This window comes from Heteronotia binoei, chromosome 21 (assembly GCF_032191835.1).
Source record: "Heteronotia binoei isolate CCM8104 ecotype False Entrance Well chromosome 21, APGP_CSIRO_Hbin_v1, whole genome shotgun sequence".
Lineage (NCBI taxonomy): Eukaryota > Metazoa > Chordata > Lepidosauria > Squamata > Gekkonidae > Heteronotia > Heteronotia binoei.
Window position 1 is genome coordinate 87,737,575 of NC_083243.1, and position 21,368 is coordinate 87,758,942.

General features: G+C 41.9%; 1 protein-coding gene across 1 annotated transcript in view; it reads right to left on the reverse strand.

Moving 5' to 3' along the window:
* SMOC1 (SPARC related modular calcium binding 1) overlaps window positions 1-21,368 on the reverse strand; it is a 256,148-nt gene that overhangs the window by 80,832 nt on the left and 153,948 nt on the right. The window contains exons 6-7 of the mRNA XM_060262366.1: window positions 15,583-15,639; window positions 6,046-6,126 (exon numbers count right to left, since the gene is read on the reverse strand). Of these exons, the coding sequence (XP_060118349.1) occupies window positions 6,046-6,126; window positions 15,583-15,639 (138 nt within the window). The remainder of the gene's footprint in view (window positions 1-6,045; window positions 6,127-15,582; window positions 15,640-21,368) is intronic.

Genomic DNA, 21,368 nt, shown 5'->3' on the forward strand with positions numbered 1-21,368 from the left:
AGCACTCTGCTCCTGTGAGCTCCTACCCAAAATGAGGTCTGGAAATAACATTTAGTTCGATAAAGCTTTCCACATGGTGAGAGTTTGACAAAGGAATTATGTTCAAGAAAGGAATAAGGAAGAGGACCCAAAGGGACATATCAAGGGTTCTCTTCAGATGATGAGGAGGAAGAGATTGGATTAATACCCCATCCTTTGCTTGGAGTCTCAGAGTGATTTACAATCTCTTTTCCCTTTCCCTCCCCACAACAGACACCCTTTGAGGTAGGTGGGGCTGAGAGAGCTCTAACAGAACAGCTCTTGAGCAGAACAGCTTTGAGAGAATTTGTGGCTGACCCAAGGTCACATCGGCAAGTATATGTGGGAGAGTGGGGAATCAAACCTGGTTCTCTCAGATAAGAGTCTGCACACTTAACCACTATACCAAACTGGCTCTCTGCACACTTAACCACTACACCAAACTTAAGCACCTGGATTAATAACTTGCAAAGAACATCTGTCTAGGATTCATCTGCTAGTTCTTCTTCAGAATGCTTCAGAAAATGCTTACTCTGATGTTATCATCTTCAGGTTATTTCAGAGCACTTAGAGCAACATGGTTCAGAATGACAGGGCAGTCATAATGATCCTGGAACCTGAGCAAAAGTGCAGGATGGGGCCTCAGAAACCCTGCTGTCCCCACCCAACCAGTGCCAAGCAAGGGGTGGCCCTCACCCCATGCAAGGTTGGCTGGCTGCCTGGATGGAGAGGGCATAAGCAGCTATCACTGAATCAGGTGCCTGAGCCCCAGATGACATATGCACAAACAGCTGTTACCATGAATGGGCAGCCCAAGCCCCCCCCAAAACAGGTGTCAATGGCAGCAGCAAGAGCCTGCTCTTTTTCTTCTTTCCCCTGGAGTCATGGTAGTTACTTCCACCCAGCAGGGGGTCTGGAACAGCAACCCCTGTTGCTCACTGGCTAAGATAACCCCTGCTGACTGAGCATCCACTTGAAGTTGGGGGAACTGCTAATCTTGAGCAGGGCTAGTCCTAGACTGTCTGGCACCCTAGGCAAGGCTAACTTTTGGCACTCCCCCTTCACTGATAATGTCACCTGGGGGGTGATAATGGCACATGGGGGGTGCCCAATTCTTCACCCCCAGAAAGCCAGCACCCTAGGCAATCACCTAGTTTGCCTGGTGGCAGAGTCAGCCCTGGTCTTGAGGAGCAGTCCAGTTTACTCAGTAGTTTAGGGCTTCATCTATCTTGTCTGATTCAAAGCAGTACAATAACGCAAATTTGCAAGCCATGCTACTCAGCCTTCCAAAAAGCAGTTTAGTGGGTTTTTTGCACAGTGGCACACTTTCACATGAATCTTTGGAAGCCTGAGCTTAGGTAAAAGCTGCTTCAAATGGCATGATAGCCACTTGCCTTCCTCTTGATATTAGGACCCTAACCCCAGCAACTCAAGCCTTTGTTCCCTGGAAGATCACAATTTAGTTTGTGCTAAACCCAGATCCATCCAATGTACATGAGAAGAATGATTAGGGCAATGCCACTTCATCAGCTCATCCCAGTTCTTCTTCCTTAACCTCCCAAAACAGAACCCAATTAAACTTAACCAAAGATGTAAGGAACAGGTCTTTATTCATGCTTCCATTCAGTTTGTTAGGCCACTTGTAATTCAGTCACCTTCAGTCTCAGCTACCAAAGCCTTACTAAGGCCCATTCACTAAACATATCATGATGATGGCATCAAGTTACACTCCCTTATTTCATATGGTGACATCAGGTGGGAAAATTTGACTAGACCTATAGACCTGGCTGGGTCTATATTGTTGGTCTGATACTGAGGAAGGACTGATGAGTGCTAAATCTTGGAGGGCCCTTCTCCTCAGGGGACACATATGGACATGAACCCCAACAATAGCAGACTATCTTTCTTACATATCCTTGTATGGCAGAGAAGAGATCCCATGTATTCTTTACATGAGCTTGTGCAGCAGTGAATAAATCACAAAGCAGCCCATAGACCAGTGTTTCCCAAAGTGGGCGATATTGCCCCCTGGAAGGCATTGGAACAATCCAGGGGGGTGGTAGTAGTCTTGGGTGCAATTGGGGGGTGGTGAATGAAAATAAGGGGGTGGTGGAAGAATAAAGGAAGAAGAGAAGAGAAGAGAAGAGAAGAGAAGAGAAGAGAAGAGAAGAGAAGAGAAGAGAAGAGAAGAGAAGAGAAGAGAAGAGAAGAGAAGAGAAGAGAAGAGAAGAGAAGAGAAGAGAAGAGTGGGAGGTGTCAAAACATCATGTTTCTGGGAGGGGTCCATTTCTAACTTAGAGAAAAATTCCAATTAACAAAAATAGAGGGTTCCTTTTTGTCTGCTACTTAGTGTGAATTCACCCAATTAGACTAGTCATGAGGACCAGAACTCCTTCCAATTAAAATATAAGAAGAATGCAGTTTATTTACAAGACAGAATAAAACAAATAGAGGTGTACAGACAAACAAGAAACACAAAAACAAAAAACCTTACTAGTCTATCCTAACCGATACTTGCTACAGCTAGCAACTTCTCAAGGTTGCTTGTAGTTTCTCTCTAAGCAATACAGTTCAAGTCATGACAGTGGAAACACTGAGGCAATTGCACAAACTTCTCTGCAGAATTCCAACCTGTAGCTTTCTCTTCACAAGGTTTTCTGTAGAGCATCAAACTTCTTATAGTCCTCTGGTTACAAGGTGGTTGCTTCTGTTGATTTCAGCCAACTGCAATGCCCCAGACAGAGTATCTTCTATAGGACCAGCATGTGGGAGTAGGCAGGGTAAGCAACTACCTAGGATGCCACCCTGCCAGGGGATAGCACTGGGCACCCCCTTACTCCCCCTTCCCATGTGGTACGATTGTGCCAACCATCAGGCAAGCCTGGATGGTGCTGCTGCACCACTGCTTTTCTTTGCAGGGCAAACATTGCTTGCGCTTGTCAGAAACTTCCAAGGAAGCCTCCGAAGAGTGCCCCATTTTAGGGCTAACTGCTGCTTTGGGGTTGAAAGAGGCTCAGTGGTGGCACCTTCCCATTGCACTAGTTGGAGCTGAAGATTTCCAGGGGGGCGCTGAGTATTTTTTTTTTCTGAAAAGGTGGCATTAGGCCAAATAAGTTTGGGAACCTCAGCCATAGACAAACACATCCACAGATATTTCTTAACAATTTGGGCTTTGAACACTGTAATTTGTAAAAACAGATATTTGGAGTTCTGCATGCTTAGCAAAAGCCCTCTATGCCTGTTGAAGATTTTATATTACAAAGCAAGAAGCAAAGCTACTCAGAAAATTTCTAGGGGCAAAAAATCAGAACAGAGTAAAGTAGCATAGAACTGGCATACACCCAAGAGACAACTTTTAGAAATAAGCATCGAGGTTGGGTTGTTGTTTTTTTAGTCACACATGCAAACTTGTCTTCAGCTGCTAACCTTCATAAATTACTCATGCTTCTTTTTAAATAACGTCATGTACAAACCACCAGTTACTGCAATGTACTTGCTACTGCTGGCTTTCCCAGAGCTGTTTATATTTCCATTTATCCACTCATTACATCATCCTGTGGTTTTCTTAAAGGTTGAATACATGGTTGGAATCTCTCTTTAGCCAAAATAAAATAATTTTGAAATATGAAGCGATCTGGATAAAGCCCACTCTTTGCAGTGAAGGAACCATCACAATGCACCATGCTGAAGATGTGCTTTTCTATTAATTTTCCTGGAAAACAGCAACCTTTTCAGGCACTGCCTGTACATCAGCCTTATAATAGGTGGCCCTATTATGGGAAGGTTAAGAAACTAGAAGGAGCAGGAAGGCACCATCAGTGAGTGGAATTCCTCACCTCTTGCACATTAACCTCACCAGTAGAGCCTACAAGAAAAAGATCACTATGGCCACAATCAGACGTACCATTTAACCTGTCAATGAGTGCTCCCATTTTTATCCGCCCTTACCATGACATGACATGATAGAGGTTTACAAGATTATGCATGGGATGGAGAAAGTAGAGAACGAAGTACTTTTCTCCCTTTCTCACAATACAAGAACTCGTGGACATTCGATGAAATTGCTGAGCAGACAGGTTAAAACAGATAAAAGGAAGTACTTCTTCACCCAAAGGGTGATTAACATGTGGAATTCACTGCCACAGGAGGTGGTGGCGGCCACAAGCATAGCCACTTTCAAGAGGGGTTTAGATAAAAATATGGAGCAGAGGTCCACCAGTGGCTATTAGCCACAGTGTGTGTGTGTGTGTGTGTATAAATTTGCCACTGTGTGACACAGAGTGTTGGACTGGATCGGCCATTGGCCTGATCTAACATGGCTTCTCTTATGTTCTTACCTGAAATGCAAGTGCCTGATCAGACATCCTGACCGTAATCTGCCTCGCTGAGTGCCTGTCCCGTCATTGACCTATCAGACAGCCCAGCCTTTGCACATGTGCATAAACAATGCTGCTGATTGGCTCGCTCACGTAAGGACTATTTTCTAGGAATGTGAACCAAACAATGTTTGTGTTACTCACAAAGCTTTACTTTTAAAAAACTCCCAAAAAAGTGTTTGTGGTTGTTCAGAATGCATCTCTCAGTGTGCTTAAGGCACCTGTGGGTTCTTGCCACCTTTCACCAATTATGCATTTATTGCTAAGATTTTTTAAAAATGGCACTGAACCAGGATTGATGGGGATGGAAGTTGCAATGACTTGATGACACTGGAGCAATCAGACAGGGGAAATTCATTCATGGCCCATCATCAAGCATTTAAGACCAAACTTTATGTGCTGTCAAATAAGTCTGGAATTGGGTGGGGGAAGGTCAGTTTGCCCACGATTCCCAGACAATTCCCAGATGTTGCTTTCTGGACATGCACTTTAAATCCACCAGACATTCATAGCTATGTTGGATATAAATGCACATCTGACAATGGCCTTAAGTTTTCCTGATGCTTCTGGAATCTCACACCATCAGGAAGTGTTTTTGGAGACCAACACATTAATCAATGGCTGCTCCTACAGCACAGGGAAGGCAGATGAAGGATGCACAATGAGGACGTAAAACAACATTGGTTGATTTAATCCATTTCTAGGTACAGCCACCCAAGCCACTCAAGGAACATCCCCACTATAAGGCCAGGGCATATAACCAGCCCCAGATCAAGAGTTACTCTCATACTGAGAGCTATTTGACTGCTAAAAGTTACTAGGATAATCACCATAGTGGGTTTTACAATTCCATAGGGAGTTTATGAACACCTATGCTTAAATTGCTTATAATAAATCCCAAATTCTTATGTTTTCTTGTGACCTTTCCCCCCAACTTTTAATTCATAATTCACAATTTAGAGACAGGTATTTTTCCTAGTAATCTAGGATTACTTCACTTGCAAAGGCTGGTGAGAAGTGGCACAAGGAGAGCTACTGGGGTACAGTGGCTAGAAATGTTGGAGCACAACCCATATTTAAATCTCCATTCAACAATGAATAGCATTATTCATTGCCACTTGGGCCTATCACTGATTCTAAATCTAACATACCTCAAGTAAGAAGACCTCACAATCATATGTACATCCCAAACTCCTAGATAACAAGGTAAGGTGAGGTGAAAACAAACAAACAAAAAAAGATTTGTGAAGGTTCAAGATTGGCCTTATCAGACTATGAATGAAGTTTACAGAGTATGGATACTACTTGTTCAGCATATATTAAGAACAGCAAACTGTCTATCACATATAGCCTGACTGCCCTTTTGTGTTCATTTGAAAGGAATTTCCATATACACAGTCATTCAGACCATAAAGCCCTCATACAGAGCATCAAGAACAGTAAAAAAAAAAAAAATCTATGGAAAGAAAGAAAAAAGAAAATAAAGCTTCCATTAGTTGTGGGAGTTTTCCCAGCTGTGGCTATGGATTCTATGCAATGATTTATGAACAGAACAATAATTGCAATAAAGAGTTATAAAGGACAGTGTGGGAAAAGTTAAGATCATGCTGCCTGCCTAAATTTACGCCCCTTTGTAAAAAGTAAACCTTACCTGAATTTTTCATACTGGAGCTGTTTAGTTTGGAATCTTTGATGACCAAATGTTTAATCCAAAGTGTGGGAGCTGTGATTTCTGAAACAAAAAGAATATATGCTATGATTTTATTTTATTATACAGAACAATGCCCTCCATTAAAAAACAGTATTTTTTCAATAATTCCACTGAATTTCTGAAATTAGTAGTTTTCTTCATGGTTCCTTTCTTAATTCTTTCATTTTCTGCTTGATTTTACTCTTACATTTTCACTGTTGTTCACACGTACTAGGTCTCTAGTGAACCATCAATCCATATAATTTTAATTGATAATATGCTTTTCACAATAATTCATTAAAGGTCCAGAAGGGAATACATAAGAAATAAACAGATTAGAGATATGGCCAGCAGAAGGAGTTGGTGAAGTAGGAAAACACTAAACATTTAATCCAAGAATAAAAAAACTGATAAATACAGATTCAAATTCTTCCAAAATGAAGACAGAGAAAACAGAAAGTGCACATTGTTTAGAAAGGGATGCATTTTCCCCAAAGGATAAATGTTCTACTGAAGTTAAATGGCATATGATTACGGGAAGATCCTTCAATCCTAAAACAGTGTTGTAAGAGAGAGGAACTTCAGGTTTCAAATCTGAAACTTTCAGATAAATAGGGAGCAACTCAACCTCTTTCCCATGTTTTGCTTTCTCAGTCTTTACTTCAGAGAAAAAGTAAATGAAGTGAAGGGGCCGGGACTCTTGCTCTGTATGCCCAGGTGATGCCCTTCTGCTTCTGTGTGTTTTCTCTGAAGTAAATCCCATTTCATTCAATAGGACTTCCTTACAGAGCACTGTGATAAAGCTTTGTTAAATATAGACACTTACTTCTGAGTAGTTGTGCATAGGGTTGCACATTCTGACAGAGTGTGGAAGCGACACATTCATTCTTGGTGCTATGGGGTTTTTAAAATTTAAATTTAAATTGCCAAAGAATAAATAGATCTCTTAACCTTTAAGGTTCAACAAGATTTATTTGCTGTGCCTATATTTTTATAGTTCATGAAGTTATAACCTGCAATCAGATAGTTGTATCCTTACATCACCATAAAAAGCTGTTTATAATTTATGTAAGTGCAATAAGTATTTCAACAAATTCCACAATAATAATTATGTTAAGTAAATTTTTGCTTTGATAACTTAAGTAAATGTTATAAAATACGAAAATGGCCAGTTAAAATGTATGAAAACAATGGCAAAAACCTACAGTCCAAAATTCATGTGATGAACATGTAGGTCATCATATTGAAAAGGTTGGGAACCAGTAGTATCTGACAGTGCAGGGGGCTTCTTTTGAATACAGTGCTAAAAAGTGGTGTGGCATGAATTGAGTTCACCAAGCTACCTTTTACAACTGGGGGCCTGATCTTCATGGACTGTTTCTCTCTAGCTGATTAATTAAAAGAGGAAATTATAGTTGCCACGTGATATTAAAAGAGGAGAGTATAGTTGCCACATGATGCATATACACCAGTTTTTGAGTCATTGCTGCTCTTCTCTTGACCTCATGTTCCTATAGTGTACAAGGGATTTGTGACAGAGAATGCTAATAATGTGGAAAAGCAGGAACCTCAAAGGAGTCGCTGTCAAAAAGACTCATTTTTCATCCCATTAAGTTACTCCTGTGCAGACATTCAGGGAAATGATGTTGGACCAATTCATCTTCTCAAAAGATCAGGCTGACGCACTACTGAACTCTCATTGCACTTTACTGATGATAAAATGCAACTGAAAGCAAAAATATGTCAAGAATAGATCACCTGGAAAAAGTTTTTGTGAGCTGTATGTCATAACAAAAACGCAACCTTTAAAACAATCGGCTAAGATGTGAACCCTTACGTTACATATTCAGGAATAAAATATGAAAGCAAGCATTTCTTCACAAAAAAGGATCTTTTTCTAACGTTCAACCTCATAAAATTAGTTCTTTGCAAAGGCAAAAGAAAAATATTTAGAGGAAAGCAGAGAACTATTATTAAAGCCAATCTAAAGCAAGTAAAGTAATTTGAGCTTGTTTCCTTGCTCTATGTGACCAAAAGCAAATCTCTCAGGTTTAATCTGTCAATAGCCAATATATTTTTTATGTATGTGGAATTACGGATGTATGTTGAATTATGTATGTGGAATGGGTGTTAGTTTCTGGCTGGCTCATTGTAGCCATGAGGACTGAGTTTGGGGACACTGAGATAATGGGAAGCAGGATCCAAATCCGTACTTCCCTACATCGGGAGCCCCCTGCTGCTTTAAATGATCCAATGGCATCTTAGCATGGGAACAGAATCTGTATATAAGTTGGCCCCGTTGGCCCAGTCAGGAGTCTTAGTTTAACCAGTGCAATGCTGCAATCACTATAAATTGAGCTGATCACTATGCAATGTGCCTCCTCATGTATTGAACCCAGTATTTAACAATATCCCGTTTAGGTGGTGAGCAAGTTTTAGCTCGCCCGCGTAGCCAGATGGACCCTTTGCGGCTTCAAATGGCCATGCGGGATCCCTGGCCCTCTGGTGACTCACTAGATGAGCTAGTGGAGATTTGGAACAACCAACTCTCCACGGCCATCGACGAGATTGCTCCCCGACGTCCTCTTCATCCTCATTCATGATCTGCTCCATGGTATACCATGGAGTTGCGATCAATGAAACAGCGATTAAGACGACTAGAGAGATGATGGCGACATACTTGTGACGAAGCTACAAGAACATCCTATAGGTCATTTATGCAGACCTATGAGATGGCAGTTCAGGCTGCAAAAAACTTATTTTGCATCCAGAATTGCATCTGCGACCTTGCGCCCAGCACAATTGTTTAGTATTATTCGGTCACTAACAACTCTATCACAGGGTAAACAAAATATTAGAGAATTGGAAATAGGCTGTGAGGCTTTTGCGAGTTTTTTCGCAGATAAGGTCTCGTCGCTCCGACGCGACCTTCCTGCCATAGTTGATACAGTAAAAGAACTTGGGGCACCGAGCGCGTCTTCTGGTCCAATTTTGGATTCTTTCAGCCCACTCAGCCTGGAGGAAGTTGACAGGATCCTTTTGGCTGTACGCCCTACGACTTGTAGGTTGGATCCGTCCCTGTCCTGGCTTATAAAAGCTAGCCAGACGTGGCTACGTGACCCACTACAAGGTATTGTCAACAGATCCCTGGTAGAAGGGATCTTTTCTACACCTCTTAAAGAGGCAGTGGTCCGTCCCCTCTTTAAAAAACCATCTGCAGATCCAGCCATATTGGCAAATTATCGGCCGGTATCAAACCTTCCCTTTTTGGGTAAGGTTATAGAGCGGGCGGTGGCAACTCAGCTACAGGGATTCCTGGAGGACACTTCTGCACTGGATCCATTCCAGTCCGGCTTTTGACCAGGTCACCGGATGGAGACGGTTCTGGTTGCTCTCATAGATGACCTCGTGTGACATCTGGATCAGGGCGGCTCAGCGGTGCTGTTGTTATTAGATCTGTCAGCTGCTTTTGATACAGTTGACCATCAGCTACTGACCAGCCACCTTGCCGATGTGGGGATTCAGGGGTCCGCCTTACAGTGGTTGACCTCCTTTCTCCAAGATCGGGGACAAAGGGTGGTGATAGGGGAGGAAGCATCCCAGAGGCACTCTCTCAGTTGTGGGGTGCCACAGGGAGCAGTCCTATCCCCAATGCTATTTAATATCTATATGCGCCCCCTTGCCCAGATTGTCAGGAGGTATGGACTGGGTTGTCATCAATATGCAGATGACACCCAGCTCTATCTATTGATGGGTGGCCAGTACGAATGTACCCCAGAAAATCTAGACCTGTCCCGTTCAAGCTGTGGCTTCGTGGCTCAGGTTGAGCCAACTGAAATTGAATCCGACAAAGACGGATGTTGTCTATCTGAGCCGGGGTGGTCTGGGGGGAGGGGTTCATCTGCCGGCTCTTGACGGGGTGCCATTAATACCGGCCCCTAAAGTCAGAAGCTTGGGCATGCTCCTAGAGTCCTCCCTTACAATGGAGGCCCTGGTAGCGGCCACAGTTAGATCCTCCTTTTTCCACCTTCGGCGGGCACGGCAGCTGGCCCCGTTCCTGGAGCGCAACGACTTAGCAATGGTGATCCATGCTACGGTCACCTCAAGAATAGATCACTGTAATGCTCTCTACATGGGGCTACCCTTGACGCTAACCCGGAGACTACAGCTAGTGCAGAACGCTGCGGCGCGGCTGTTAATGAGACTCCCTCAATGGGAGCACATTCAGCCGGTGCTGAAAGAGCTGCACTGGCTTCCTGTTGTGTTCTGAGTTCTTTTCAAGGTGTTGGTGTTGACCTTTAAAGCCCTTTATGGTCAGGGACCTGTCTATCTGTGGGACTGCCTTTCTCCGCATATTCCCCAGAGAGCACTGCGTTCAGGGACGAAAAATCTATTGTCCATCCCTGGACCAAAAGAAGCCAGGTTGCGTACGACACGAGCCAGGGCCTACTCGGTGGCAGGACCAGAACTCTGGAACGCTCTCCCGGAGGCCATAAGGGCCCTGCAGGATTTGTTTACATTCCGCAGGGCCTGTAAGACCGAATTGTTCTGACAGTCCTTCAACATTTAACCGAGAGAGAGCTGCCACTGGACATCATATAGAGCACCATGCAGAGTGCCAATGGTCACCATCGAACTTTCAGAACCACTATACTATACTGTATTAATACAGCACCATGAAATGTTTTAAATAATTTAAATATGTAATTATGTTTTGTATGTTTTATTGGTTTTTAATGGAAGTGATGTGATGTTGTGAGCCGCCCTGAGTCCGCTTGTGGAGAGGGTGGGATATAAGCTTAACATAATAATAAATAAATAAATAAATAATATCTAATACTCAACATGGCCAGATATGTGGATATTTAAATCCAGAGACTGGAGCCATAAACTGACAAGATGAATCTGTCTATAAACCTAAGAAAAGCCCCAGGTCTGCAGAAAATCTGTTTTTTATTTTTATTTTTATTTTTTAAAAACCTAAATAATATAAGCAGCACCTGTAGCTTTAAGAAACAAATGCCCTCTGTAGCCATTGCTAGGCAACAACAACAGTATTCAAGCTAGAGGTTTAGCTTCTATCAGTAAAAGGCAGCAGGAGGGGGCAGGGCTCTTTCCAGGGTTGTTTTGGACTTTGAAGGACAACTCATCAGGGCTAGACCTAGCAGCAAGGATCAGGTAATTTTATACCGCACAAGTTCCATGACTAAGGCCCAGATGACTACTGTTTAATAGGAGCCACCACACGAAATCCAGTGTGGGGTAATGGTTACAGTTTCAGACTAGGATCTGAGAGACCCAGATTCAAATTCCCACTGTTGACATAGAATCTTGCTGAACAACCATGGGCTAGTCACACACTCTCAGCCTAATCTACCTCACAGGGTTGTGAAGATGAAATGGAAGCAAACAGTGTAAGTTGCTTTGGGTTAACACTGGAGAGAGGTAGAGTACAAATGAAGTAAAAATATATAGCTGAACACGGGGGACGGATAAAATATATGTTGGTGGGTGGGTTGGAAAGAAAGAAAAAAGCATGGAAAGATGGAGATATGGGGGTTGCTAGGAGGAGGGAAAGCAGCAATAATGTGGGGAGGGGGATCCAGTGGAAATGGAGATATTTGTCTCAAGTCCTTGTGGGTTCTTCATCACCTAACTGAACCTAGACCAGCAGCTGGCAACAAGCAACTCGGCCAGACTTTCCCGGGGAGAAGATGCCATGGATAGGGAAGGAGACAGAACTGAAAATGGGGGAGATAAAGGTAGGTTGGCACCAATGTTCCCTCAAAGCTGAATTAGTGTGAGTTAGCTTACAGTTTTTTAGCCTCTACTCACACATTTTTGTCTTAGTTCAGGAAAAATGGTCCCAGAGTAAACTAATTTATGCAGCAGCTCACATCTTTGATTCCAGGGCAGATTTTCCTCCTCTCCCAAAGTGAAATTTTTGCTCACAAGCCTCCACAGCTTAGAGGGAGTATTGGTTGGCACTGCAGGTGGGTGGGAAGGAGAGATGGAAGCAGAAAAAGGGGACTTTCATAGAAGGGAAAAGAGGAAATAGTAGGGGGGGGGGGAAGAGAGAAAGATGTCCCCTGCAAATCTTTGTGGGTTCCCTGATTGTTTGCACTAGCTGCAAGTACTTCGAAGCTCTGGTTTTCAAAGCTGTAGATAATGCTGATAGCACAGAATTAGTTTGGTTCTGCGCTTATGAATATTAATTTAATTACTTAGCAATGGTGGCATATTTCTACAAAATTGGTCACCTTGAAACTCAACAGGATTTAAAACAAGATGTTCTTCTTGGTTCTCTTATCTGTATATCCCATAACATTTTTTTAAAGAATGAACCAGAAGAGATAGCAAGTGTAATTATTGCTTTTTTAATATGGTAAGAATATTGGGTACAGTGAGAAAAAAGATTGTATAACAGTGAGAAAAAGTTTTTCCTCAGTTCTATGCTATACCAAAGCTGTCACCTCCTTCAGGGGAACTGATCTCTGTCATCTGGGGAGCAACTGTAATTCTGGGAAAGCTCAAGGCCCCAACATGAGGTTGCAAATTTTAGCTCTGTGCCTCAAAAACTGATTAGGGAGCTGGGAGTAGTTCCAGATCCCTGCCGAATGTACTATGTAAGAACATAAGAACATAAGAGAAGCCATGTTGGATCAGGCCAACGGCCCATCAAGTCCAACACTCTGTGTCACACAGTGGCAAAAAATGTTATATACACACATACACTGTGGCTAATAGCCACTGATGGACCTGTGCTCCATACACTGTGGCTAATAGCCACTGATGGACCTGTGCTCCATATTTTTATCTAAACCCCTCTTGAAGGTGGCTATACTTGTGGCTGCCACCACCTCCTGTGGCAGTGAATTCCACATGTTAATCACCCTTTGGGTGAAGAAGTACTTCCTTTTATCCGTCTTAACCTGTCTGCTCAGCAATTTCATCGAATGCCCACGAGTTCTTGTATTGTGAGAAAGGGAGAAAAGTACTTCTTTCTCTACTTTCTCCATTCCATGCATTATCTTGTAAACCTCTATCATGTCACCCCGCAGTCGACGTTTCTCCAATGTGGCAATGCTGGGTTTGCTTCTGCACCGTTCATTGATCTATTTATAATATAACCCATTCTCCCACTTTGGATAATATGCATCCTCAAATCAGCAGTATGTGAAATGGTTCTATTGTCATAAACTACCTCTTGCCCATCCCCACCCCTGCCTTGCCATGCTGAGGCTGGTCAAGAGACCAAGAAGTCTGGCTTATGTTCTTTTAATTCCCCCTCCACAATAAAACCCTTTTCCTCAACACTGCTGATCTGGGATCTTATTAGTTGGATATACTCTGTCACCACCAAATAATTCTTTCCCTTTTCTGTCCCTCCAGCTCTCCTGATACACCCGAAGTATCCTGTACATGAGTAATGAAAGGTGTCAGGGCAGGTTTTCCTCCTTCTCCCTTCTGTTCTCCTGTTTTATTCAGCCAGCGCTGTCCCTTCAGTAACTGGCTGAATCTTGTTGGTTTGGAATAGTGTTTGGGTTGCTTGACTGAGATTTTAAGCAGTCAGTTCATACTCAAGATTTTTAAGAGAAAAGATATTCAATAACTGCATAAATCCTAATAAAACATTTCTAAATGGGAACAATCGAAAGACAAATCATAATAATCAGGCTATAGCAAAGTCTATACTTACAAATGGAAACCTCTATGTGTGTAAGACCATCTTTCTGACCTGGAAATAGCCTTACACCTGCTCCCCAGTCTTGATACAGAAGAGTCCCCTAGTCTTGAACACATTTTAGGCTGACTGTTGTATTGATTTTCTTGCAGCCTTGGAGGATCTTTGTCAACCCAATGGAATTTTGGATAGGCAGGTTCCAAGCCTGCTCTTGCCAAATCACTTCAGATGCTTGAATAAGGATTTTAGGGTGGCAGAACTGGAAATTTATTTATTTATTTATTTAGTGGACTTATATCCCGCCCTTCTCACCGAAGTGTCTCAGGGCGGGATATAAGTCCACTAAATAAATAAATAAATAAATTTCCAGTTCTGCCACCCTAAAATCCTTATTCAAGCATCTGAAGTGATTTGGCAAGAGCAGGCTTGGAACCTGCCTATCCAAAATTCCATTGGGTTGACAAAGGGTTTTAATTGTATTAAAGGATCCATCTTGTATCCTTTAATAGCTGTGAGAAATGGAGAACATGAAGAAGAAGAAGAAGAAGAAGAAGAAGAAGAAGAAGAAGAAGAAGAAGAAGAAGAAGAAGAAGAAGAAGAAGATGATGATGATGATGATGATGATGATATTGGATTTATATCCCGCCCTCCACTCCGAAGAGTCTCAGAGCGGCTCACAATCTCCTTTACCTTCCTCCCCCACAACAGACACCCTTTGAGGTGGGTGGGGCTGGAGAGGGCTCTCACAGCAGCTGCCCTTTCAAGGACAACCTCTGCCAGAGCTACGGCTGACCCAAGGCCATGCTAGCAGGTGCAAGTGGAGAAGTGGGGAATCAAACCCGGTTCTCCCAGATAAGAGTCTGCACACTTAACCACTACACCAAACTGGCTCTCCAAACTGGCACTGAACCCCAGTGTCTATTCCATTCCCAGTCCACCCATCACCTTATATTTATCTCCTTCCCCTCTTGAATGGGCTTCAGGATTTAAGAGGCCCTCACAAGCAAACCTGTTATTCTAAGACACACTTCAGCCTCCAACACCTATTCCAGAGAACAGACAAGTAAAGAAAGGCAAACTTGTCAGGCAGAAACTTCACAGGTATCCAAACACAAATTTTACACAGTCCAAACATAAAATCTTCAGAAACATTTACATACAAGTGCAGCTCTCAGGCTGCACAAAAAAGTTTCCAAAGAAAGTTAGTGTATTCACTGACATATAAGTGTTGACACACCTATTTCAGAAGCTGTAAGGAGATAGGAGCCAAACGTAATACTGGCAGCCTCTACCGCCAAATGTAGATTCCTCTTTTTGATTACGTTTGAAGTTCCAGCAAAAAGGAAATGACAGAAATAGATTTTGAAATATCTTTTTATCCCAAAAATAATTTTGTTAAGTGATAGTTCAGATGCTCCAAAATTGCTGGATTTTTTCCTTATACGTAGACATGGTAAGCTGTGACCAACTAGCTACATAAGATAGATGGTTGGCATCAGTTTCAATTATTACGGTCAGAACATGACAATGGACACAGTTCACAAAAGCATCACTTTCAAACCCAAGAAGAGATTAGAAGCAAAAGGGGGGGAAATGAATTACTTACAGTGCTATCCTAAGCAGAGTTATACCCTTTTAAACTCCACTGAAGTCAGTAGGCTTACGACGGTATAACTGTATCACACTGTAAAGCACTTGAACTGAACCTAAATAAAAACTTTGAGAGGTATTGTGGGTGGATTTTTTTAATATTTGGAAATATCCAAATATTTGGATATTGTGGAATCTAGTGGAAGATTATCTGAGGTGCTTACCTTCTCCATCAAAAACAGGTTGGGTCTCCATGGTAGGTGTTGGCTTCAAACCATCATCTGAATTGAGAGTTAAAAAAAATCGAAAAGAAACTACCATTATTGAGGTAAATACTATCTACTCTCCAGTACTGTTGAATGATTGGGAGTTTTACATGGCCCGGCCAAGTCCATGAGAAAAAAGATCAAAGAGATATGGAAGGCGGAGAGAAAATCAGAAAATAACAACGGTGCTTTATGAAATGTGCCTTTTAGAATTAGAAAATCTTTGCTATCTACTAACATCATCAGATTACAACACACATACCCTCAAATTTCCTGTTTTCCTTAAGCAGAGATGGCATGGGTCTGCATGGGAGGGGGAGGATAATCTTTTAGATCAGCTGGACCTATCTCACACAGTATAGTCTTATTCACGTAACTATTTTAATGTGGCTGTTACATGTCTTTTAGTCTTTGTAACTAGTCTTATGAACAGGTGGGTCAGATCCACATTTTGCAACATTGTTGGGGATGAGTTCTCTCTGCGTTTGTTACCATAGAGCCAGTCATTTAACTATGCCAAAAAAGTGAATCAGTGGGTACTTCAGTACAATGTTACCATGTAAATAATAGGCTGCATCTAACCATTCTGTTCTACTGATCAGAGACCTTTTTGCCAGTGTAAAGAGCAACTTCAATGGCAGAAAGCTCGAAAGAATGGAACTGGTGTAGACAAGTCAGTGATCATGAGTACTGGAACAAGAATCTGGTTGCAAAGTACAAAATCCTTTCAAATCTTCCTTCTTTGATTTGATTGAAGGACATTACTTTCTGAAACTTACCCACAAGGAATTTGGCATCAGTCTCTGTTGTAGAGGCATTAAGCCACAATAATCACAATGAAATATTATTTCGAATATTTACATGGGCACATCTAACATCAACATAGTTTTAACAGAAGAGTGAACAGAAGAAATGTATTCTTATAGCCTTCCCTTATCCAGAAATTCTCCGTCCCCCAAGAAAAAACAATGGAACATTTCTCATTACAGACTGAACCAAGTAAAATCCATAACAAATGTAAACCTCATGAAAAATAATTGACATTGAAATCTGAACACATGATGAAGGACATTGGCAGATTCATGTTTTCCTTGTAAAATCTCCTTCATACCATGGATGCTTAGGCTTTAAAATCTGGTTCATTGCATGGAGAGATCCATGTCACAAATGTCTGGATCTAGGCTTTGCTCCAGAGTTTGAGCACTCAGTGTTATATTCACATGCTTGCATGCAAGGCTGCTGGTTTTGCTGATAATTGAATCTTGTACCAGTAGAATGAAAAAATATCACGGGCATAAAAATAAAGCTGGAGAACCAGTGAGGTGTTCAAATATTTCTGGATGCTTACTGCACACTGTGGCTATGTCACAATTTTTGTGTCCTCATCCCCCGAGATAAGATATACAAAAGAAATCCCAGTCACAAAATTGCAATGGATTATAATGAAGTGATATATAGCACTTGGAAACAGAAATCTTGCCTAATTTTAATGAACTGGTAACTATCAATATTTCTAAGCATGCTAATTCTAAAAAACTGTTTCCAGCGACAGCAAAACTATCATCCTTGTTCCATTCAAAAACCAAAACTCGGTGAACACAGCAGGAAGGAGACAAAAAAGAGAGAGAAACTTGCTTCCAATAAAAAGAGAGAGAGAGAGCAAAGGCGAATAAAGAAGCATGTAGTTATCTAAAAGTCAATGTGGTACATAATATAAAAAAGTTCTGCTGGATCAGAAAAATGCTCCCTCTAGTCCATCGTCCTGTCACACACAGTGGCCAGTCAGTTCCTCTGGAGGGCCAACAACACAGCAAAGAGCTCAAGCCCTTCCCCTGATGTTGCCCGCTGGCTCTGGGATTCAGAGACTTAGTGTCTCTGAACATGGAGGTTCCCCTCAGTCACCGTGACTAGTAGCCACTGATAGACCTATCCTCCATGAATCTATCTAATCCTCTGTTTATTCCTGTGGTCATAACTACATCTTCAGGCAGTCAATTCAACATTCTAATCACTCTCTGTGCAAAGAAGTATTTCCTTTTGTCCATTCTTAATCTACTGCCCATCTGCTTCATTTGATGCCGTCAAGTTCTAGTATTTGTCAGATTTCTCTTGTCAACTTTCTTCACCTCATGCATAAGCCTCTATCATGTCCCTCCCTTAGTCATCTCTAGGGACATGTGATATCTCAGTTCTAGGTTCAAGGCTGGTGCATTGCAACCCAATCGGTCCATAGCAACCTCATCATAATCCACCAGTCATGGTACAGCAATCATTAATGGAAGCCAGGGATGCACACCAGATATCAGGGATCTGAAAAATATTGATATTCCTAGTTATCCAGGATCCAAATACTGGTTTGGTACTTGGAGCTGGGCTTTTTTGGAAGGTGGGGTCCAATATTATTTGTCTCCATTATTCCCTATTCCTTTGGAGACTCCTCCAAGCCAAACCAAATAGGAACTCTATCAGAAGCCCAAGTGTAAAAATCAGAGAATCCAAGCCAATGTACAACCAAAAAAATCCAAGGCAATGTCAAAGCAGAGATCTATCACAGCCCACAAACCTGACACAAACCAACTCAAACAAAGACCACAATGTTGCAGGACCAACAAAACCAATTTCAAAGGGAAGAATCAAAGCCAAATCAACCCAGCAAGCCACTACCAAGCCTTGACAAGAAGAGACTGACAAAGACACATAGTAAAAGGGGGAGGGGGACCATTACTGGGAGCCTTCAAACTCTGGCTCCCAATACTCCTAGCTATTCCTAAATATTTCTGGGATTTCTGGGATCCATTTTTCAGTATTCCAGAAGATCACAGATACCATATGGACATCCAAATATATCTGGAAAATAACAATAAGGTATGTTTAGATATATATTTGGACTGGATATATCTACATGCACATCCCTAAGAGAAGCTAAAAAAAAAGAAGAAGAAAACAACACTAGCTAGCACATCTCCCTGACATCAACCTGCCCCCATCCACACAAAGAACACAAGAAAAAAAGCAAAAAAAAATTCCACTGAAAGGAGACTATGTCCTCCTTCTAACAATCCAGGAAACTCTACGGATGTGGGTTTAGCTATCATCCTTCAAGGAAAGGAAATATGGCCACTCCAGCCATACCAGTGAAATACTTTCACAACTCATTAAGCAGAGAAAACCCCAGCAGAAAACTCACAGCCTCTCCCAGGCAAGGATTCACATCTCAGAGGGAATAATGCCTCAAGGAGCATCCTTTTGCAAGGCAAGGACAGAGACATGAGAACAGAAGAATACAGCAGCAGAGTCCTAGAAGGCATTCCTGTCATTCCTGTAACAGCTTACTTGGGGAAAACAAGTTGAGCACCAGCAAAATAGGAAGAGGATGAGGAGGAGAGATCCTCACACACATTGCAGAACATTCCTCTAATTCACATCCAACTAGACAATTTTTAAAAAGATAATTATGGAATATTTGGAATTCTTTATGGGCTCTGGTATCAAAACAAGTCATGTAGATCAGGGCAAGAAAGACTACAGAGAAAGGTGTAATACTATGGGAAAGCATTATGATGGTATGACCCTTCACCCATGTATCTGTGTAAGAATTGTCTGTTTTCATTTGTGAATGTAAGTCTATACTCTGTGAATGCTCAAAGTTAAACTCAAATAGCTCTGAGAAACGGCTTGGTCAAAAGACAAGGCCAGTTGTCCACCTTCCTCTTCCAATTTCTCTACTTTCCAGGCTGCAGACTTTTAGGGCAAAGCCATTTGGTATGATAATGAAGGCAACTCAAGAGACAGGATATGGACTGTGTGCACTATGCAATGGAATTCCTTTTCCCTTCCTAGTGAATTTACATTGGGAGGGGTTTTGGTGGTCTGTGAGTAGGAGAAGGTCTCTCTGGAAGGAAACAGCCATTCTTAAAAACAGTTAACATGGTTTGGAGATATTTTTTGATAACACAAGGAGACATGGAAAGAGACTTCATGGGAACTCTGGAGGTGTGACAAACTGGCAAAAAGGTGACCTGAAGAGAGGAGGAAAAGGTAATCTGAAAGAAACAGAACAACAAATCTGAAACTATTAAGATATTTATGTCTTTCTCTTTAGCATCACAGAGATAAGTTCAGACCTATAGAAAGGGAGTGTGTTTAAATCTATTTGATTTTCTCTGTGCTCAGATGCTGTGGTCTTTTGCTATTCAATTGCATGTTTTCATGTTATTGTATCACCAGCATTCTTCGAGATACAATTTTTTTTCCTGAAATTGAAATTATTTAATCTTTGCAACTAACAAAAATGTTTTGTTTCATGCTTTACAAGATATAAGAGTATCTAATAAAATCGTGAACAAGTGATATTTCAAGAATTTCTCTCCTGCCCCCATGTTGGCTGAATTAGAGATTTTTCTAATAAGGGTGTCTGACTGCGGGGTGTCATACTTCAATTCTATGCTTGGCCTGCTGGTGGCAGCAGAAAGTACACCCGATTTATGAAAGAAAATGAGTGGGACAAAACTGGAGGAACTCCTCACTGGATTCCAGCAGTTTGAGAACTAGGCCACCTGGGTAAATCCTTCATTCTCTGTGGTAAAAACATGAGCCTAGGGTGTTCTTTTCTCACACAGCATGCTTAAGGCTATATACTACTTGGATCCAGCCACCAGACAGCCCTTGAAGGCACTGCTGTCTGTTGGTAACATTAAATCAAATAATTGAGGATCGGCCACTCACACCAGTTGGCTTCCACGGATTCCAGTCATTTTGGAAATGCATGTAACCATCACTCTGCAGCATGTTTATTTAGTTTTAACTTATTTAATTATTTGTGTCCCACTTTTGTACCCAATGGGGACCCAAAGCAACTCACAATATAGAAAACACAATAGAAATAAACAAGGAAAAGCAGGAGGGCAAGAACCCTTTGGCTTTTGCCTCCAAGCAGGCCTGACAGATACCAGAACCACCAACTAAACTGATACTGAGTCCTGCCATTCATGCCTGTGATAGGTACAACTTAAGGCTGCCATTCTCCAGGTGGGGCCTGGAGATCAGTTCACCTGGAGAAAACATCTGCTTTGGAGGCTGGAAACAACTACTTCAGGTTTCTTTCTTTCCAACAATGAGGAGTAGCTTCTCGTTCCTTCAGATGTAATATTCTCATACCTTACTGAGCTCTTCAGCTTCATTTGAGCCTGTTTTTTTTTAAGGCATCTTTTGTTATGTTGCAAAATACATTTCAGTCAAATCCAGAAGAGAGGACAGAGTCACTGAGGTTGCCTTGTGCAACAGCTAACAAACACAGGGGATTCTCACAAGCATCACCGTTGCCAAAAAGAAATCCCATTCTTGATACTTGACTTCCTGGAAAAAAGAGGAAAATGAGATTCTGGGAGCCAGTTATTAATTTACTGGGTAGGAATCAATGCTGGATGTGGCCTTCCTTATTCAAAGGGACAGAGGATGATGGTGGCTTAAATTTTTCAAGGCACTCTTCACTCTCTCTTTTTCTCATGCATCAGCCACAACAGAATTACTGATCTATAAAATAGTGGGCTCAATGCAAGGAAGAGGCGAGGTTGAAGTGATCATAGCTCTTTATTTCAGTACAGCATAATATAGGGCTGCACTCAAAGACTGGCTAATTGGGCCCATAGGGCCAACTATATACAACTCAGGATTCCCGTGCAAGCACGTTATTGGATCATTCAAACCAGCAGGGAGCCCGTGATTGGAGTAGGGCAGCAAGGATT